Source organism: Syngnathoides biaculeatus, chromosome 7, assembly GCF_019802595.1.
Source record: "Syngnathoides biaculeatus isolate LvHL_M chromosome 7, ASM1980259v1, whole genome shotgun sequence".
In the NCBI taxonomy this organism is placed as follows: Eukaryota; Metazoa; Chordata; class Actinopteri; order Syngnathiformes; family Syngnathidae; genus Syngnathoides; species Syngnathoides biaculeatus.
Window position 1 is genome coordinate 25,757,200 of NC_084646.1, and position 19,037 is coordinate 25,776,236.

General features: G+C 40.1%; 1 protein-coding gene across 8 annotated transcripts in view; it reads right to left on the minus strand.

Moving 5' to 3' along the window:
• Positions 1-19,037, minus strand: part of dnai3 (dynein axonemal intermediate chain 3) — a 65,474-nt gene extending 46,437 nt beyond the window's left edge. For 5 of the 8 annotated variants that reach the window (XR_009795886.1, XR_009795885.1, XM_061826153.1 and 2 more), the window contains exons 1-12: positions 18,908-19,037; positions 18,148-18,239; positions 13,605-13,789; positions 9,559-9,663; positions 8,118-8,243; positions 7,833-8,032; positions 7,542-7,655; positions 6,529-6,725; positions 5,875-5,978; positions 3,885-3,974; positions 3,628-3,720; positions 896-1,015 (exon numbers count right to left, since the gene is read on the minus strand). Coding sequence is in view for 3 of the 8 variants with exons in the window: in XM_061826153.1 (XP_061682137.1) it covers positions 896-1,015; positions 3,628-3,720; positions 3,885-3,974; positions 5,875-5,978; positions 6,529-6,725; positions 7,542-7,655; positions 7,833-8,032; positions 8,118-8,243; positions 9,559-9,663; positions 13,605-13,789; positions 18,148-18,193 (1,380 nt within the window). In the remaining 5 variants the exon portion in view is untranslated. The remainder of the gene's footprint in view (positions 1-895; positions 1,016-3,627; positions 3,721-3,884; positions 3,975-5,874; positions 5,979-6,528; positions 6,726-7,541; positions 7,656-7,832; positions 8,033-8,117; positions 8,244-9,558; positions 9,664-13,604; positions 13,790-18,147; positions 18,240-18,907) is intronic. The other 3 variants (XR_009795889.1, XR_009795887.1, XR_009795888.1) reach the window with 3 other exon arrangements.

Genomic DNA, 19,037 nt, shown 5'->3' on the forward strand with positions numbered 1-19,037 from the left:
CGTTTGACAAAAAGAACATTATGTAAACATTGAAGCATGGTGGTGGCAATGAGCTGGTCTGGGCTGATTTGCTGCCTCAGGACCAGGACAACTTGATGTGATTGATGGGACAATGTATTCTGCTGTATACCAGAAAATTCTGAAAGAGAAAGTCTGGCCATCAGTTCGTGCCCTCAAACTCAAGTGTTCTTGGATCATGCAGCAGGACAACAATTTGAAACACACCAGCAAGTCCACTTCTGAATTCATGCCAGAAAACCCTCTAATATGGCGTAGTTGAAACAATTCTGCAAAGAGGAGGACGAAATTCCTTCAGACCAATGTGAAGGAATCATCATCAATTATCGCAAATGCTTGATTTCAGTTATTGCTGCCAAGGGTGGCACAACCCGTTATTAGGTTTAGGTTTTTTTATGCACAAACAAAACATAGAAATCAGGAAGGGGACAAGTTCTTTTTTAATGACACTAACATATAATTCCAAGCTAAGCAATTTGGTTAAGTGATCTATTTCTAGCCTCTGAGTGTGTTTTCAGACACGTTTTAACACTCAACGTGAAATAAGCATTTTCACTTTTCACCAGAATTTCTTTTGGATTTGCTTATGCTTTCAAAGAAAACAAGATGATAAAAGGACAGGTGTTAACAGTCTGAAATGGTAAAGTTTGTAATTTCATAAACCTCAGTGTTACATCATGATCTCTTTCGATCACCCCATTTTAATGTGGCCTAGGTTTGTCATCAGTTTCAGTTATGAGCTGTCATTTACGTCATTTTTCCCCATCCCACTCCCCAATATTGTCACGCGTCTGTCCTGTTCTGCCCACGGTAACCCGAAATGTGACTGCCATAGCCTGTGGGAATATAATGTAAATTTAGAATAAATGACTCATACCTCAAATGTCGGAGGCAGCCAGTGGACATCTGTAATTGGTGCCTTGTGGCTGGTCTCCACTCCAGACATTGCACTGTAGCGCACAAGTGAAGCTTTACTGTGTTTCTTGTCCTCAAGCCCCTGTCAATGGATTGGGGATGGGGGTAGTGGTGGGTGCGGGGTTATTGAGATTTGGTTAAAGCAAGAGTGCTACAATCTTACTTTTTATTGACATTTCTAAATTGAGCTTGGGCATTGTAAGCATACAGTGTCATCTAGCTTCATCATGTGAATAAATGTTGCATTTCACAATAAAGGAGAACACATCCAAATAGAAAGATTTTATTAATTTGGCTGATAAACAAGCCAGAAGGTGCCTCTCATTTTCAAAACCCTCAACATAGAAATAAAGCCTTGTTTACATCACAAATAGAGGGAAGGACAGGAATCTGATTTTCTTGTGTGTTAGCTACAAGGACAAACTGTGGAGGTAGGTGAGGGTGTAGGGCATTTACTGAACAGCTGGAGGCTGATAAGTGAAGCTGTTGTCTTTAGGAAATTAAGAGCAAACAGTGGCAGAAAGCCAAAGGAGGGCAACAGAGGGAGGAGTAAGGAAAACAAAGCCAAAAAAACAACAACTAGAAGCAGGGAGAGGCATGGAGACAGTTGGGCGAGTGTAAGGACAATAAAAGCACACAAAGTAAATGTAGGCAGATGTGTTTGATTCAATAAAGCTGCCAATCAAAGATGACAGTGCAGGTCATGTTTGTCAATTTTATTATTTGATTGTTTAAGCTATATATAAGGTATTTAATGGATTGGCTCAATATATTATCGTATGGAAGACACCTTTCCTTTTTTGGTCTCAGTATCATGTCAGAGAGCTATGCTGGAGAGCAGGGGCTGTGTGAAACTCAATTGAGAAAATCTCAATGTTGGAAGGTGGCCCACCTCACTTTTGCAACCGAAATGTTTGGATTTTTTGGTCATTATATACAGTAGATTTAGTTTGTTACTGTGAGACACTAAACAATTAAGCACTTTAAAGCAGATCTCTGGGCCTGACTATACTTTTAACAGAAATGTTCCATAATTATCCGCAAAGAAATGCGCGGCATTATTTATTGCATTAAAAGAGCAAACAAGGAAGCTAATATACATGGTTAGCAACATGTCTAATCATTTGGGCTTTGGTTTAGCCCACGATAGGACTCCTTCAGCTTGACAGTATCTCTCACTGTTGGTGTCCACCAACGTGTTTGGGGCTTGCCATTATGACAGGCACCGACCACCTTACAGCCACAGCTATGGTCTGCCACCTCGGCAGTAGAGGCAGAAAACATGGTCCACCCGGACTCAATGTCCCTCCCATTCCCTGGAATATGAGCAAAGTTTTCTCAGAGGTAGTAGTTGAAATTCTTTCTGACACGGGATTCTGCCAGATGTTCCTAGCAGACCCTCACAATACGTTTGGGCCTGCCAAGCCAGACTGACATCTTCCCCCCACCATTGGCGCCAACTCACCATCAGGTGTGTTATCAGTTGACAGCTCTCCCCAACAAGTGTTCAAGACATGTGGGCGCAAGTCCAATGATACAACCAAAAAGTCTTATCATCAAACTGCGACCAAGGGGGACAGTGCCAAGTGTGGGTGTGGACACCCATATGCTTGAACATAGTGTTTGTTATGGACAATTCGTGATGAGCACAAAAGTCTGATAACAGAACATAACCCGGGTTCTCATCAGGGAACTTTTCCTCCCAATCACGTCCTGTCAGGTCTCATTGTCATTGGCCACATGACCATTGAAGTCGCAAAGTAGAACGATGGAGTCCCCAGCGGGACCGCTCTCCAGCACTCCCTTTAAGGACTCCAAAAAGGGTGAGTACTCTGAACAGTTGTTTAGTGGATAGGCACAAACAACAATCAGGACCCATTCCCCCCACTTGAAGGCAGAGACAGGCTACCCTCTTGGCCATGTAATGTAGAGGCGCTGAGCCAGGGGACAATAAGTATACCCACAGGTGTTTGGCCACAGCTGAGTGGAAGAGAGTTCAATCCCTCTCAAGAGTACTGGTACCAGAGCCCAAGCCATGTGCGGAGGCAAGCTCGACTATATCTAGTCAGAACTTCTCAACCTCAAACCCGAGCTCCTTCCCTGCCAGAGAGGTGACATTGCACATCCCTAAACCCAAGGTCCCTGCCTTCAGCTACCACACGGCTCACACTGTACCCGGCCCATATGGCCCATCCCACAGGTGGTGAACCCATGGGAAGTGGGACCCACATTAACCTGTTGGGCTATGCCTGGCCAAGCCTCTTGTTGTGCAGACCCAGCCACCAACTGCTCACACTCAAGCCCCACCTCCAGGCCTGGCTCCAGAGGAGGGCACCACTAACCCACGTTTGGGCAAGGAAAACTAAATCAAATATTTGTAATCATCATAGGGCTGTATGAACCCGTGATTGGTTCGGTTACTCATCTGGGACCTTTTTCCCATGGATGACCCTCCCAGGGGTCTGAAGCCCCAGACAACTTAGTACCTCGGATCATTGGGACACACAAACCCCTCCAACACGATAAGGTGATATCTCAAGGAGGGGTGATACCACCCATACTTAACAAAACCAATCTCATATCATGAGAATACAATTAGGGTCATGAAAACCATGTCATAAACCATTATTTGCAGAATACCATACATTATTGTATCAATAAGGTGCTCATTAGACACAGGATGTTGGTACTTACAAGCATGTCAGTTTTGAGAGGTTCATGTTTATGATGACCATGTTGGACTGGGTGTAAATGTACGACGTAAGAAGATATTTCCCACAATACGACCTAATGCACACACATTGGCATGCCTGTTATTGGTGATCACCATTTCTGTTAAAAAAAAACTATCAGCAGCAGAAATCGATGAACATGGTTTGCAGAAGGTTGTTCACAGTCAAAGGCTGCAGAGACAAACAAGCCAAGACAGAAAGTAGAGTCAAAGTAACCACCTGCCCATTCAGGCAGCCGCCAACAATAATATTTGGATCAGAGGGGCAAAATTCAAAGGCAAGTATGTTCTCTGGGCACTCCAGCACTATCTGCAAAATAAAAAGACATACCATAAATACAAAAATAATGTGGTGCAAACATGATGTTTTCATGTCAAAATTACAATATTAAATGCATTTATGCATTGTAGCGTGTCAACTTGGTTTTATAATCCACAAAACCATGTGGATAAATAAGGTTCTATCATCGATGAGGCCCAGAGTGGTAATACAAAGTAGCTATGGCATTTTTCAGCATTCTGTGGAAATACATACACCAACGATAATAATTGCTGCAGAAATGGACAAGAGGACTGACATATTCACACTTTAGAGAGAATAATGTGCTTATATGACCCCCGGTTTTAACAAAAGATGAAAACCATGCCTCAAATGGATCAAAGAAGACATGCGTCATCTAGGAGGGATTATGTTCCACTTTTTGACCCCAATTATTGATCAATGTGTCTGTGTTCAGTCAATACATCTTCTCAAATTTGGCACAACAAAAAAAGATTATCTTTTTCACTTTGGATCTTATTTGACAATATCCCATATATTTAAAGAATGTATAGCGTTTTCATTTTTTTCTTCAAAGTGATAATGTTGGTGTTTAAGTGCAAATAAATCAATGGGTTAGCAGGCACAAATCAGCCTTTGAGTGTTAAGTGAGAGTAATATGCAAATATATTAATTAGAACCGTGTACTTCTGTCCCAAATTACTATTACTTTTTGTTGCATAGTTTATCTTCTTTAAGGTAAAGTAAATGTGAATATCAGACAAAGACAACCCAAGTGAACATAAAATTAAGTTTTTACAAACCCAATTCCATTGAAGTTCGTACAATGTGTTCAACATAAATAAAGAGAATAGTGTACTCTACAATAATTTGCAAATCATGCTTAATCAATTATTTAATTGAAAACAACAAGGTATTTAATGTTAAAATGGAGAAACGTTCTTGCTTTTTGGTTATGGTTTGGTTTTGTTTTTTAACTTGGAATTTTATGGCTGCAACATCCATCCATCCATCCATCCATCCATTTTCCTTGCCGCTTATCCTCACGAGGGTCGTGGGGAGTGCTGGAGCCTATCCCAGCTGTCAACGGGCAGGAGGCGGGGTACACCCTGGACTAATTGCCAGCCAATCACAGGGCACATCGAGACAAACAATCATTTACACTCACTATCACACTTCGGGGCAATTTAGAGTGTCCAATTAATGTCGCATGGTTTTGGGATGTGGGAGGAATCCAGAGTACCCGGAGGAAACCCACGCAGGCACGGGGAGAACATGCAAACTCCACACAGGCAGGTCCTCAGAACTGTGGGGCCAACGCTCTACCAGCTGAACCAGCGTGCCGCCCATGGATGCAACAAAATTCCTCAAAAAGCTGGGACAGGTGGCAAAAAAGACTGAAAAAGTCGAGCAATACTCCCGAAACACCTGTTATAATATATATAATTGATGCAATGTGGAAAACTGATATTCACAGATATTTAGATGATTTGTCTCCTTCGCCGCAAAGTCTGCATGTTTCATCTGCACTGTTGCTTCTGGGGTTGGTGAATACAGTTCTTAAATTGCTTACTTACATTTTTAAACAGGGCCAGGTAGCTTTGGATAGTTTTCTTCTTTCCAATAATTAATAAAATAACAATTTTAAAGTGCATTTTATGCTTACTTGGGTTATTGTTGTCTGATATTTACATTTGCTTTATGACATCAAGGTGGGGAAACAATGAAAAAAAAATGTAAAAAAATTACATAAAATTTAACATTTTAAAAACGGGAGTGTACTTTTTCATGGCACTATATTTCTTATAATATTCTTGTGAGAAATTTGTATTTGTTATTCTCAAGGAGAACCGGTCTGGGCAACACGATGTACAAATACAGCATTATCGACCGTTAATGGCATGCACATTCAACATTCAGTTTTACATACCTTCACATGGGTTGGGTCAGAGAAGCTGTAAAAAACTATGAGTGGCCCAGTAGAGCTGATCATATGCTGCTTCTTCTTTACCATCATTGACACAGCTATCACATCTTGAAAAGGAATAATACAATAAATATACCCAAAAAAACTTAATCAAAAATGTTTCCTTAATATAGTGTGTATTACAGTGGAACATCTGTCTCCATTACACTTGCCTCAATGTCAAAGGGGCACATACAATAATTGAGTAATGGTCCTATTTAGAAATACCTGGCACCTGTACCCTCAGTCAAACTGAGAACCATAGCGTCTAGATATTATACTAATGTCCATCCATGTGTCTATTGTACATCACATCAGTATAAAACATTCTGAGAGTGTAATAAAAACTTTATTTCCTTGACTCGCTGACATTAAATGAGACTAATATCTTACTGTTTTCGGGTCATTTAGGATTACCAATATTATTTGTATTTGCTAAATGCCAGAATTGCAAGAGAATTTTTTTCAGACAACTGTAGTATTTTTGAGCACAACTCTATGCCTCGTATACTTTTTTGGAAAAAAAATAAACATTTGGAAACTTTGAAAATTTAGAGCAAAAAAAAATAATAAATAAATAAAATAAAATAAAAACAGGAACTTTTGAGTTAGCTTTACTTTGGATGGTGGGATGCCAGTGCATGCAGCTGATCTCCTTTTCCGGAGAGTATCTGGGGTCAGAAAAAGCCTGATTCAGCATTAAAGCATCTGACACCTTTCCAGACCAGTCAATGTCTTCACTTTCTGTCCCCAAAGCCATCCAGTCATCTCTGAACACGTTCATAATCTCTTCTTGCTGAAGGGCATGGAGAACCCTACAAAAACATGTTGTTTTTAAGCACCTGTGGTTTGTGGTCTGCCAAGAAACAGTGAGCAACTCCGACGGAAACAAAACAACACATACAACCTAAAAGACGATAAATCCTGGAACTTTATGAACACTTTGGTGACTATTTTCAGCTGAGGATATTTTAGGGGAGGGGTGTCAAAGTCGCTTTAGTTCGCGCACATTCACCCTAATTTGACCTCAAGTGGCCTGACGAGTATATCCGTCACCTAAAAGCTAAATATAATTCCATTTTATTTTTGCCTTTTTTCGGGGCACATACAGTATAACAACTACATTTGGGGAGATATTTATTGATTATTATATTGTTGTAAATCTTGTGAAAAAAATCTTATGAAACATTAGCATGCTCAAATGCCATAAATAGTGCCATTTCAGAATTATGAACATGTGTTTTCATTCACAGTTCAAATTACAGATCACAGTAATATATAAAGTATATGAACATTTTGCAAAAAAACTCATTTTGGAATCAGTTTATATTTACATAATTTTCCACATCATTCTGGAAATCTTGAAAGGCTCAACTGACCCATCACAGCATACAAACTAAATGGGACCTTTTCAGAATGAAAGATCAGTTCTGAAACAACAGCTGAAACAATTCACGCCCCCTTCCCCTCAGTCACGACGCCGCACACCCTTTTTAGGGGTCGTGCCCCCCAGTTTGATTCATTGTGTTAGACACCTCTGTTTTAGGGGATCCCATGAGTTTTACTTGGCTAAATCATTACAAGACGGTACAGCACTAGAGAGAGTAAAGCATTAATATAATCTTCTTTACCTGTTTGTTACTGAATTACAGAAATCATTTAAGCTTGGTTCGGGGCTCTTCTCCTTCTCACTTTTGCTCAATTCTCCTGGGGTGTACTGTGTGCAGTTATTTCTCATATATTTCCTGAAATGTTCATGAAGAATAACTTTCAATATATGTCCAATCAAGGAGCACAAGATTTATAATGTGTTTTATAATCTAATTGTGAATTTCAATAAAGAATGACTATACAAACATTCTGCATAGATTATAAGAATATAGGTTTTGCATGTTCTCATTTGCTGGCATATTTATTTGTACCACTGTGTCTGGGCACTGCTGCTCTGAAGTATGGGGATAGCCTGCACCCCGCAATCCCTCTGTAACAGCTTGATGTTGAATCGTCTGTCTTGGTAGGACACACATTCCAGGTTGCCATCTTTGGCATCTGTGACATTGCGGTCTGAAAAAGAGACTGGCATCCCAAAATCCCTCCGAGCTCTGGAGAACTTGTACATAAGCTAATGAGGGGGACAGAATATAGGTGACCACAATGAATGAAAAAGTTCAGATGTACAGTTTTTTTTCCAACACTGGATGGATCACCTTGCCTCTTGTCTCTTTCACAGATTCTTCATCTATTTCTTTTTCACTACCAAGTGATATCCATTCCTTTGGTTCCGGAGTTTTGATTTCATTTACTAAATCTTCTTCAGGCTCAGATTCAGGGGGCTGCAGATCAAGTACAAAACAAGACAAAACATGATACTATACACTAACTAGCCATTGCATTAGATACACCTCTCATACCTCTAATAACATCCATTGCAAGATATGTACTCAAACTCACCTTTTACAAACCTAAGAATGCACATATACAATTGATTGTGCAAGTGCAGTTCAATTTATTGGTGGTTATTACTCATCATCTACACTGCAGTGTAGAGCTATATAGTGTGTGTTTCCACCATTTTGGTGAATGGACTCTATTAAACTGTAAGGAGTTGTAAGGAAACAATGCCAAAATCCCTTCTCTGTATGCACTTCTCATGTATACCAATGCAAACTACAAATACAAGCCCAATTCCCATCAAGTTGGGATATTGTGTTAAACAAATAAAAACAGAATACAATGATTTGCAAAGCATATTCAACCTATATTTAATTGAATACACTACAAAGACAATATTCTGTATTTCATGTTCAAACAGATGAGCTCTATTGATTTTAGTAAATGATTATGAACTTGGGATTTTAAGGCTGCAACACCTTCCCAAAAAGCTGGAACAAGGTCATGTTTACCACTGTGTTAGATCACCTTTTCTTTTAACAACGTTCAATTAATGTTTGGGAACTGAGTACACTATTTATTGAAACTTTGTTTTTCAATGGGAGACAGATTTGGACTGCAGGCAGGCCAGTCTAGTACCTGCACTCTTTTACTACCAAGCCATGCTGTTGGAACATGTGCATATTGTGATTTGTTATTGTCTTGCTGAAAAAGCAGGGAAATAATCGGTGGGGTGGGGATGTGGGGTGGGTCTATGAAAAAGATGTAGCCTGGATGGCAGCATGCTTCTCCAAAACCTGTATGTACTCAACTTTCTCAGTTTTTTTTTACCACAGGTCCCAGCTTTTTTGTAACATGTTGCAGTCAAAAAATTCCAAGTTAATGATTATTTTCCTAAATAATAATTACAAGAATACATTTTATCAGTTTGAATGTTAAAATTTCTTGTCTTTGTAGTATATTCAAATAAATATTGAAATATTGGTTGAACATTATTTAAAATCCCAATTTGGGCTTGGATAACTCTAAGAAATATGTGTAAATCAAAGATGGACATATGTCTTCCCAAAAGTGATTATTTTTTACATTTAAATCCACCTCTTCCTCCATCTTCTATGTATCTTACTCCACTGGCAACACTAAAAAGGTCTAAAAGGTCTAGGAATTTTGCTACTTAATAATACTGTAAATTTAGTACACTGCCACATAAAGAGCAAAACGACAAGGCAAAGCGTCAATTAATTGTATTTTACTTACATTGAGGATTCGCTCCTTGGCTTCTGGTGTTACAACCAGATAAAACAACTGTCCATAGGTGAAGTCCCTATCATAAACTAGCAAAAGCTCATCTTCTGGATAATCCTGTTAACAGAATGGAAATACAGTGCCTTGTGAAAGTATTTGGCCCCGTTGATCTTTTCAATCTTTCTACACATTTCAGGCTTCAAACATAAAGATATAAATTTAAAATTTCTCGTCAAGAATCAACAACAAGTGGGACACAATTGTGAAGTGGAAGAAATTTATTAGATATTTTAAACTTTTTTATCAAATAAAAAAATTGAAAAATGGGGTGTGCAATATTATTCGGCCCCTTTACTTTCAGTGCAGCAAACTCACTCCAGAATTTCAGTGAGGATCTCTGAATGATCCAATGGTCACTGACGATTATAAATAGAGTCCACCTCTGTGTAATCAGGTCTCTGTATAAATGCACCTGCTGTGTGATAGTCTCAGGGTTCTGTTTAAAGTGCAGAGGGCATCATGAAGACCAAGGAACACACCAGGCAGGTCCGAGATACTGTTGTGGAGAAGTTTAAAGCTGGATTTGGATGCAAAAAGATTTCCCAAGCTTTAAACAGCTCAAGGAGCACTGTGCAAGCAATCATATTGAAATGGAAGGAGTATCAGATCACTGCAAATCTACCAAGACCTGGCCATCCCTCTAAACTTTCACCTCGAACAAGGAGAAGACTGATCAGAGATGCAGCCAAGAGACCCATGAAATGTCTGGATGAACTGCAGAGACCTACAGCTGAGGTGAGAGAGTCTGTCCATTGTACACTGCACAAATCTGGCCTTTATGGAAGACTAGCAAGAAGCCATTTCTCAAAGATATCCATAAAAAGGCTAATTTAAAGTTTGCCCCAAGCCACCTGGGAGACACACCAAACATGTGGAAGAAAGTGCTCTGGTCAGATGAAACCAAAATTGAACTTTTTGGCCACATTGCAAAACGATATGTTTGGCGTAAAAGCAAGAGAGCTTATCACCCTGAACACACCATCCCCACTGTCAAATATGGTGATGGCAGCCTCGTGGTTTGGGGCTGCTTTTCTTCAGCAGGGACAGAGAAGATGGTTAATAGTGATCGGAAGATGAATGGAGCCAAATACAGGTCCATTCTGGAAGAAAACCTGTTGGGAGTCTGCAAACGACCCGAGACTGGGACAGAGAGTATTCTTCCAACAGGACAATGATCCAGAACATAAAGCCAGATCTACAATGGAATGGTTCACAAATAAACGTATCCAGGTGTTAGAATGGCCAAGTCAAAGTCCAGACCTGGATCCAATAAAGAATCTGTGGGCAGAGCTGAAGACTGCTGTTGACAAACACTCTCCATCCAACCTCATTGAGGTCAAGCTGTTTTCTCAGGAAGGATGGGCAAGAATTTCAGTCTCTCGATGTCCAAAACTGATAGAGACATACTCCAAGCGACTTACAGCTGTAATTGCAGAAAAAGGTGGCGTTACAAAGTATTAATGCAAGGGGGGCGAATAATATTGCATGCCCCACTTTTCAGGTTTTTATTTGTTAAACAAGTTTAAGATATCCCAAAAAAATCATTCCACTTCATGTTTGTGTCCCACTTGTTGTTGACTCTTAAAAAATAAAAAAAAAATAAAAATAAAAAAAATATATATATATCTTTATGTATGAAGCCTGAAATGTGGCGAAACTTTGAAAAGTTCAAGGAGGCTGAATACTTTCACAGGGCACTGTATAATACATATGAGTATTTCAAACCAAAAATGACACCTCATTATACAGTGACGAAAATAAGTGTTTGAACACCCTTCTATATTGCAAGTTCGCCCACTTAAAAATCATAGAGGGGTCTGAAATTTTCATCGTAGGTGCATGTCCACTGTGAGAGAGATAATCTAAAAAGAAAAGTCCAAAAATCACAATATATGATTTTTTGAAATGATTTATTTCCATGACACAGCTGCAAATAAGTATTTGAACACCTGAGAAAACCAATGTTGATATTTGGTACAGTAGCTTTTGTTTGCAATTACAGAGATCAAACGTTTCCTGCAGTTGTTGATTTTTTTAACGATTTAGTTGTGTGATACGGCTGGAAATAAGTATTTGAACACCTCCTTATCAGCTAGAATTCTGACCCTCAGAGACTTGTTAGTCTGCCTTTAAAAGTCCACCTCCACACCATGTATTATTCAGAATCAGATGCAGTGCAGTGAGCTCGCGAGCTGCATAAAGACACCTGTCCACCCCATACAAGCCAATGAAAACCAATGTTAATATTTGGTACTGTAGCCTTTGTTTGCAATTAACGAAACGTTTCTTATAGTTGTTCACCAGGTTTGCACACACTGCAGGAGGGGTTTTGGCCCACTCCTCCACACAGATCTTCTCTAGATCAGACAGGTTTCTGGGCTGTCGCTGAGAAACACTTGAGTTTCCGCTCCCTCCAAAGATTTTCTATTGGGTTTAGGTCTGGAGACTGGCTAGGCCCTGCCAGAACCTTGATATGCTTCTTACAGAGTCACTCCATGGTTTTCCTGGCTGTGTGCTTTGGGTCATTGTCATGTTGAAAGTCCCAGCCACGACCTGTCCCATGTGCAGAAAAACACCCCCAAAGCATGATACTACCACCCACATGCTTCACAGTAGGGATGGTGTTCTTGAGATGGAACTCATCTTTCTTCTTCCTCTGAACACGGTTAGTGGAATTATGACCAAAAAGTTCCATTGTGGTCTCATCTGACCACAAAACTTTCTCCCATGACTCCTCTGTATCATCCAAATGGTCATTGGCAAATTTAAGACGGGCCTTGACATGTGCTGGTTTAAGCAGTGGAACCTTCCGTGCCATGCATGATTCCAAACCATGACATCTTAGTGTATTACCAACAGTCACTAGCTCTTTTCAGGTCATTGACCAAGTCCTGTCGTGTAGTCCTGGGCTGATTCCTCACCTTTCTAAGGATCATTGAGACCCCACGAGGGGATATCTTGCATGGGGATCCACTCTGATTGAGATTGACCATCATGTTTAGCTTCTTTCATTTTCTAATGACTGCTCAAACAGTGGACCTTTTTTCACCAAGCTGCTCGGCAATTTCTCCGTAGAACTTTTGAGCCATGTAGACTTGTTCAGTTTTGTCTCTGGTGTCTTTGACAGCTCTTTGGTCTTGGCCATGTTACAAGTTTGAGTCTTACTGATTATATGGGTTGAAAAGGTGTCTTTATGCAGCGAACGACCTCACACAGGTGCATCTTATTCAGGATAATACATGGAGGGGAGGTGGACTTTTAAAGGAGGACTAACAGGTCTTTGAGGGTCAGAATTCTAGCTGATATGATAAACAGGTGTTCAAATACTTATTTGCAGCTGTGTCACAAAAAATTTCAGACCCCTCCCTGATTTCTAAGTGGGAGAACTCGCAATATAGCTGGGTGTTCAAATACTTATTTTTTTCACTTTATTTATGACAAAGGTAAAAAATTATGGTGCGGAGATGTTATCCACATATTTGCATGGGTGAAAAACAGTCATAGTCGGTTAACTGTACAAACCAAGTCATCCACAGTTGTTGATGTGTTTGTTTGTTTGTGTTTATGACTGGCAACCAGTCCAGGCTGTATCCTGCTTTATACCAAAAGTCAGTTGGGAGAAGTGCAACATTATGAAGAGGAAAAGCAGTAATGAAATTAAATGAAAAGGAAAATGGAAGGATGGGTGTTAAACAACTGCGGTCATTTAAACTGCACTGATTGTGTAAAAGCACACCTGGATCATTCAAATGGTTTGCTATACAATAGTCTTAAAACACATATCATTTGTGAATATTTATGCAAAATAAAAGTATACAACAAAGATGGTATTATATCACTTGACACATCCCTAGTTATATATCCATAATAAAATACAAATGTTTGTTTTTTGCCACATCTTTTAACATGGGACTCTGTAGATCCTAATCATCATCATCATCATCAATATCTTTGTAGCTGTTACCTAAGTGACAATATGACAATAAAATACGCCTCACCAGAATAATCTGCTTCACAGGACTGAAATCAGACACTGCGGCTTTTGTTTTCATGTCCTCTAAGATGTCATCTTTATTCAGAAGCTTGTAGGGGTTTTCCCCTGTGACGTCCTCATCAGCAATGCACCCGAAGTGCTCCTGAGTAGCAGACGTTAGGACCATGGGGATAATGCCCTCAGGGGGACCTTAAAGAAAGTTCCATCATATCTTAAGAATCTTGAAATGATGCACGTTACATAAGAATAGTAAAACCTAGTTAAGTTACTTCTGCGGTTGTAATGCTGGGCTAAAAAGCCATAGTCCCAGTCAAGGTACAGTTGAAGCCAGAAGTTTACATACACTCTGCCAATTTTTTTTTTTTTTTTTCAAAATTTTCATTTTTTGTCTCACTATGAGAAGTCAAATCAGATTAAAGCTCTCTCCTTTCAGGTCAGTCAGGATCACCTAATTTTATTAATTTTGCTAAATGCCACAATAATGGAAGCTAGAATTTCTTACAGAATTTTATACTTTTTTTCTTCAAGGTAAAACATTACATACATTTCCTTCGTATCGAGTAGCATTTCCCTTGACATGACAAGAGCTGGATGAAATCGCTGGGGAAAGGAAAGTCTGGGCATCCCTGCTAAAGCTACTACTGTACCTACATAACCTGGCCTGGATAAGTGATAGAAGATCGATGGATTGATGCATGACTTGGTTCAAACTTTTTGGGTAACTTTTCACAAGCTTCTGACAGTTCTCTGGTTGAATCCTGGCCCATTCCTCCTGACAGAACTGGTGTAACGGAGTCAGGTTTGTGGGTTGCCCTATTCGCACATGCCTTTTCAGATCTGCCTACAAATTTTCAATGGGATTCAGATCAGGGCTTTGTGATGTCCACTCCAAGACATTACTTTTGTTATCTTTAAGCCATTTTTTAACCATGTTGGAAGTATGCTTAGAGTCATTGTCCATTTGGAAGAACCATTAGCACCTAAGTTTTAGCTTCCTGGCTGATGTATTAATATCTTCACATATTGTTCTTTCTTCATGATGCCATCTACTTTATGAAGAGCTCCAGTTCCTGCTGCAGCAAAACACCCCGACAACATGATGCTGCCACCTCCATGCGTCACAGTTGGTATGGTGTTCTCAGATCAACAAGCTTCCCCCTTTTTCTTCCAGATGTAATGTTCTTCATTATGGCCTAACAGCTCCACTTTAGTTTCATCAGGACACAGTGCATGCCTTCAGAAGTTATGATCCTTGTATGGGTATCTTTTTGCAAACTGTAACCTGACTTTTTTATGATTCTTTAGGAGTAATGGCTTCATTCTCACTGAGTGGTCTTTCCCATGTTGGTCCTGGATTTCTTTCACTGTGGCTAATGACACTTTCTTGCCAGATTCATCCAACATCTACACATAGTCTGAAGCTTTTTTTTGTGGGGTTGATTTCCCCATTTTGGACCAAAACATGTTTACCTCTGGGACAGAGAACACACATTTTTTCCTGAGTGGTGTGTGGGTTACACTGAGTCCGAGTGTACCTTGTTCCAGGCCTCCATTGCTGAGGCGGCGGACTGGAGCTGTGGCCATAAGGTGGTCGGTGCCTCTCGTGGCTGCAATCCTTGAGCCCATTGGTGGACACAAACAGCGAGGCATGCTGTCAAGCTGAAGAAGGAGTCATATTGAGCATTTTTGCCAGTGGGACTCCTGAAGTATCTGATGGGCACCGGCTGGCCAAGCGGATTCCAGTTGCTGATGCAAAAACTTGGACATGGGAGGAATTTGGTGAGGCCATGGAGAAAGACTTCCAGATGATTTTGAGGAAATCCTGGTCTACTATCCGGTGTCTCAGGACTTGACTTGAGATTTTGTGAGTCAGTGGGGAGAATACTTTGAAGACCTCCTCAATTCCAATGACACACCTTCTCATGAGGAAGCGGAGTCTGGGTTCTCTTAGGCAGGCCCTCCTATCTCTGGGGTTGAGGTCACCGAGGTTGTTAACAAGTTCCTCATTGGCAAGGCCCTGGAAGTGGAGAAGTTCTTAAAGGCCCTAGATTTTGTGGCCTATCCTGGTTGACATGCCCATGCAATATCGTGTGGAAATTGGGGATAGTGTATTGTTATCGGCAGAGTGGGGTGGTGGGATATAGAATAACGAACCACCTGATACGAGATGTCCGGTCCCTGTACGCCAAGCGTCGGGGTTATGTCTGCATTGTCGGGAGTAAATCGGGACTCGTTCGGTGTGAGAGTTGGACTCTGTCAAGGCTCCGTTTTTTCACTGATTCTGTTCATAACTTATGGACAGAATCTCTAGGTGCAACCGAGGCACCGCGAGGAGTCTGGTTTGGTGACCTCAGTATTACATCTCTGCCTTTTGCAGGTTATGCAGCTTTAGGACAAAATGGAGTGGGAGATCAGAATGCGGATCGGTGCAACATCTACAGTGTACTTTGTATCCATCCATCCATTTTCTTAGTCGCTTCTCCTCAAAAGGGTCCCGGCAGTGCTGGAGCCAATCCCAGCTGTCAACAGGCACGAGGCAGGGTACACCACGAACTTGTTCACATAGAGACAAACAGCCGCACTCACAATCACACCTAGGGGAAATTTAGAGTGTCCAATTAATGTTTTTGGGATGTTGGAAGAAACCGTAGTGCCCAGAGAAAACCCACGCGGGCACGGGGAGAACATGCAAACTCCACATAGGGAGTGCTGGGATTGAACCCGGGTCCTGAGAACTGTGAGGCCAACGCTTTCCATCTGTGCCACCATCCTGCCTTATATCAATACATTGTGGTAAAAAAAAAAAAAAAAAAAAAAGCTAAGTCAAAAGGCAAACCTCTTAATTTACTGGTGGCGCTATGTTTTTACCCTCACCTATGGTCACAAGCTTTGGGTCATGATCGAAAGAAGAAGATACAAGTGGCGGAAATGAGTTTCCTCAGTAGGGTGTCAAGGCCTCTCGCGACCTGACCCAGATAAGCAGTAGAAGATGGATGGATAAGTACATGCGGCAATTAATGTATCTATGTTTTATGACAATTTTTTGTGTGTGTGCCGTGCGATTTTTCCTTGGCTCCAAAAAGGTTGGGATTCGCTGCTCTGATCATGAATTCAACAGGATGGCAGGCTGGCTTACTCGGCTACATAACATTGTGCTGTGTGGTTGCAAACTGCTTCATATTAAAAGTATGTGAACGTACCTCAAGCAAGCCTTACATGAAGGTCCGTTAAAGTCCTGAGCACCAGTGACCACTAACAAACTTTTTTCCATCCATTTTTTCTCTCGTGTTGTCATCCCTCTGGTATGTACAGTATTCAGTCCCATTTGAGTTGACAATATAAAGACCAATGTTGTCAAAAAATGCATTAGGTGGTAAGGGAATACAAGATTTTATTGTGGTAGTTGTGAAAGAGCAAATTTCTCTTGTATAGTCTGATCGATGCATTATTTGTCATCTTGTCTCAACCATTTCAATATTTTTTTTTCATTTTAAAGTTTTTGGGTACTATGTCAAAAGACATAAAAACTAGAAACTACTTTAAATGTCTGAATTAAGATATCAAAATGATCAAAATTGCTTACCATATGAGTTTTTCTTAATACCTAATCCATGTCTCGGGCCATGCTTAGCCCAGATCTATCTACAGTAAAAATGGAGCTGCATAATTACAGTTTTCATTCCGCCTGTGGTCGCTCTCTTCAAAGCCTTCCCACAAGGTTGCAGAAAGGATGGAGGGAATGCCGGAGTACAGCTTAAGTAAACCCACTTCCCAGTTGGGTGTGTCAACGTTCCCACTCAACTAATTTAGACCCCACACCAAATCAGGATAGTGGAAATTTACAGCCGGTCATCCAACACAGTTAAGTGTCAGCGATGGTGATTGTGTCTGTTAAGAAATATTTGCCTGACAGATTGAAAGTGTGATGTGTAATGTCCCAGGACACTGAAGAATGTAACTTGATTGAACTTGTGTCTCATGGTAAAGTTGAGCATTCTGATTTCTCAGGACTCTTTTGACTTGTGTAATTCTACCAATGGACGGCCTTTTGATTTTGCCATTATTTTCTCCACCAGGCTTTCACCTCGGCCAGATATTTTGTTAGTAAACTGAACTTGTTTATTTTTGGATTTTGAAAGAGTAAATATTGAGATTTTCTTGGAGTGAATGTGTTAAGAGTGCATTAGATTCTTCCAAAGTCCTCAGAGAAAAGAAAAAAAGTTAAATGTGTGTAATTATTTCATAGAAGTGAGGCAATTCTATTTTAAACATCAATTTCAAGCATAGATTCTAGTTTTTAAAAAATATACAGTGTTAAAATTATTGAAAACCATATCTATATCGAATGGTATCTAGGAGAATTGTGTTGGTTGGCCTGACTCCAGATTTGCCTATTCGAGATACAACATTTTGGACAACTTTGTAGAGACTTATATGCATTTTAGCAAGTTTTATTCATTTTAAAGGTTTTATTAAAAAAATCGGGCAACTTTTATTACAACATTCCTTATAGTTAATTATATTGCATTTGATTACATTACACCCACCTTGACCGCTGCCTGCACTGTTGGTTGAGCTTGGATGTGATGGCATTCTTGCTTATGTGGTAGATCCTCAGATGGATGGGCACATAGTTCCTCTGTTGTTCAAAAATAATATATAAAAAAAAAATACAAGGGTAATCTTCCAGTGAAGGCATTTTATTAAAGCAAAATAAATTTGCTGTTCTTATTGTTTTGCGGACAGAACCCATGAGGACACGTCGGGTCATTTTGTATGCAAATGGCGACACCTTGCGCAGGTTACTCGTCTTTACAACCCAGATATGCATCCATCTGACCTGAGCTGTTCGCCAGCCAATCGCACGGCACAAGTTCTCAGAGCTGTGAGGCAGTTATCCTGATCATTATAACTTCCCTACTAAAAAAATTCTATAGAAATTCTATAGAGTTTGTACAGAAAAACTCGTTCTGTTGAACTTTTGCTATGATTTTCTATATAATCTCTACAGAACAAAAATGTTTCTATAAAAATTCTATAGGACTTGGGTCCTAAAGTTCTATAGTTCTTTAGAAATGTTCTGCAGATTTTTTTTTTTTTTAGCAGGGTTATATGAGGAAAGAAAAACAAAACAAGATTCAAACTCCTATTATAAAGTCATGCAGATTTCCAAAGCGCCCCCCTTCCCAAATAGCACTTTATAAAAACGAAGTCACGTTAGCTAAAACTAAATGATAGCACGAGGTCGCAGAACGCTCGGTTAGGACATTTAGTTTGGTTAAAACTGTTTAGCATGCTGCTATTTACCAGCAAGGTCACTTCAATGACTTTCACAACAAAATAGTAAGGAAAATCTTCATTTCACCGGCACTCGAGGAAGCGCTTTTCGCCTTCAACGGTCTGTCCCGTTGCTTTGAAAAGGATTGTTTGGTTGCCA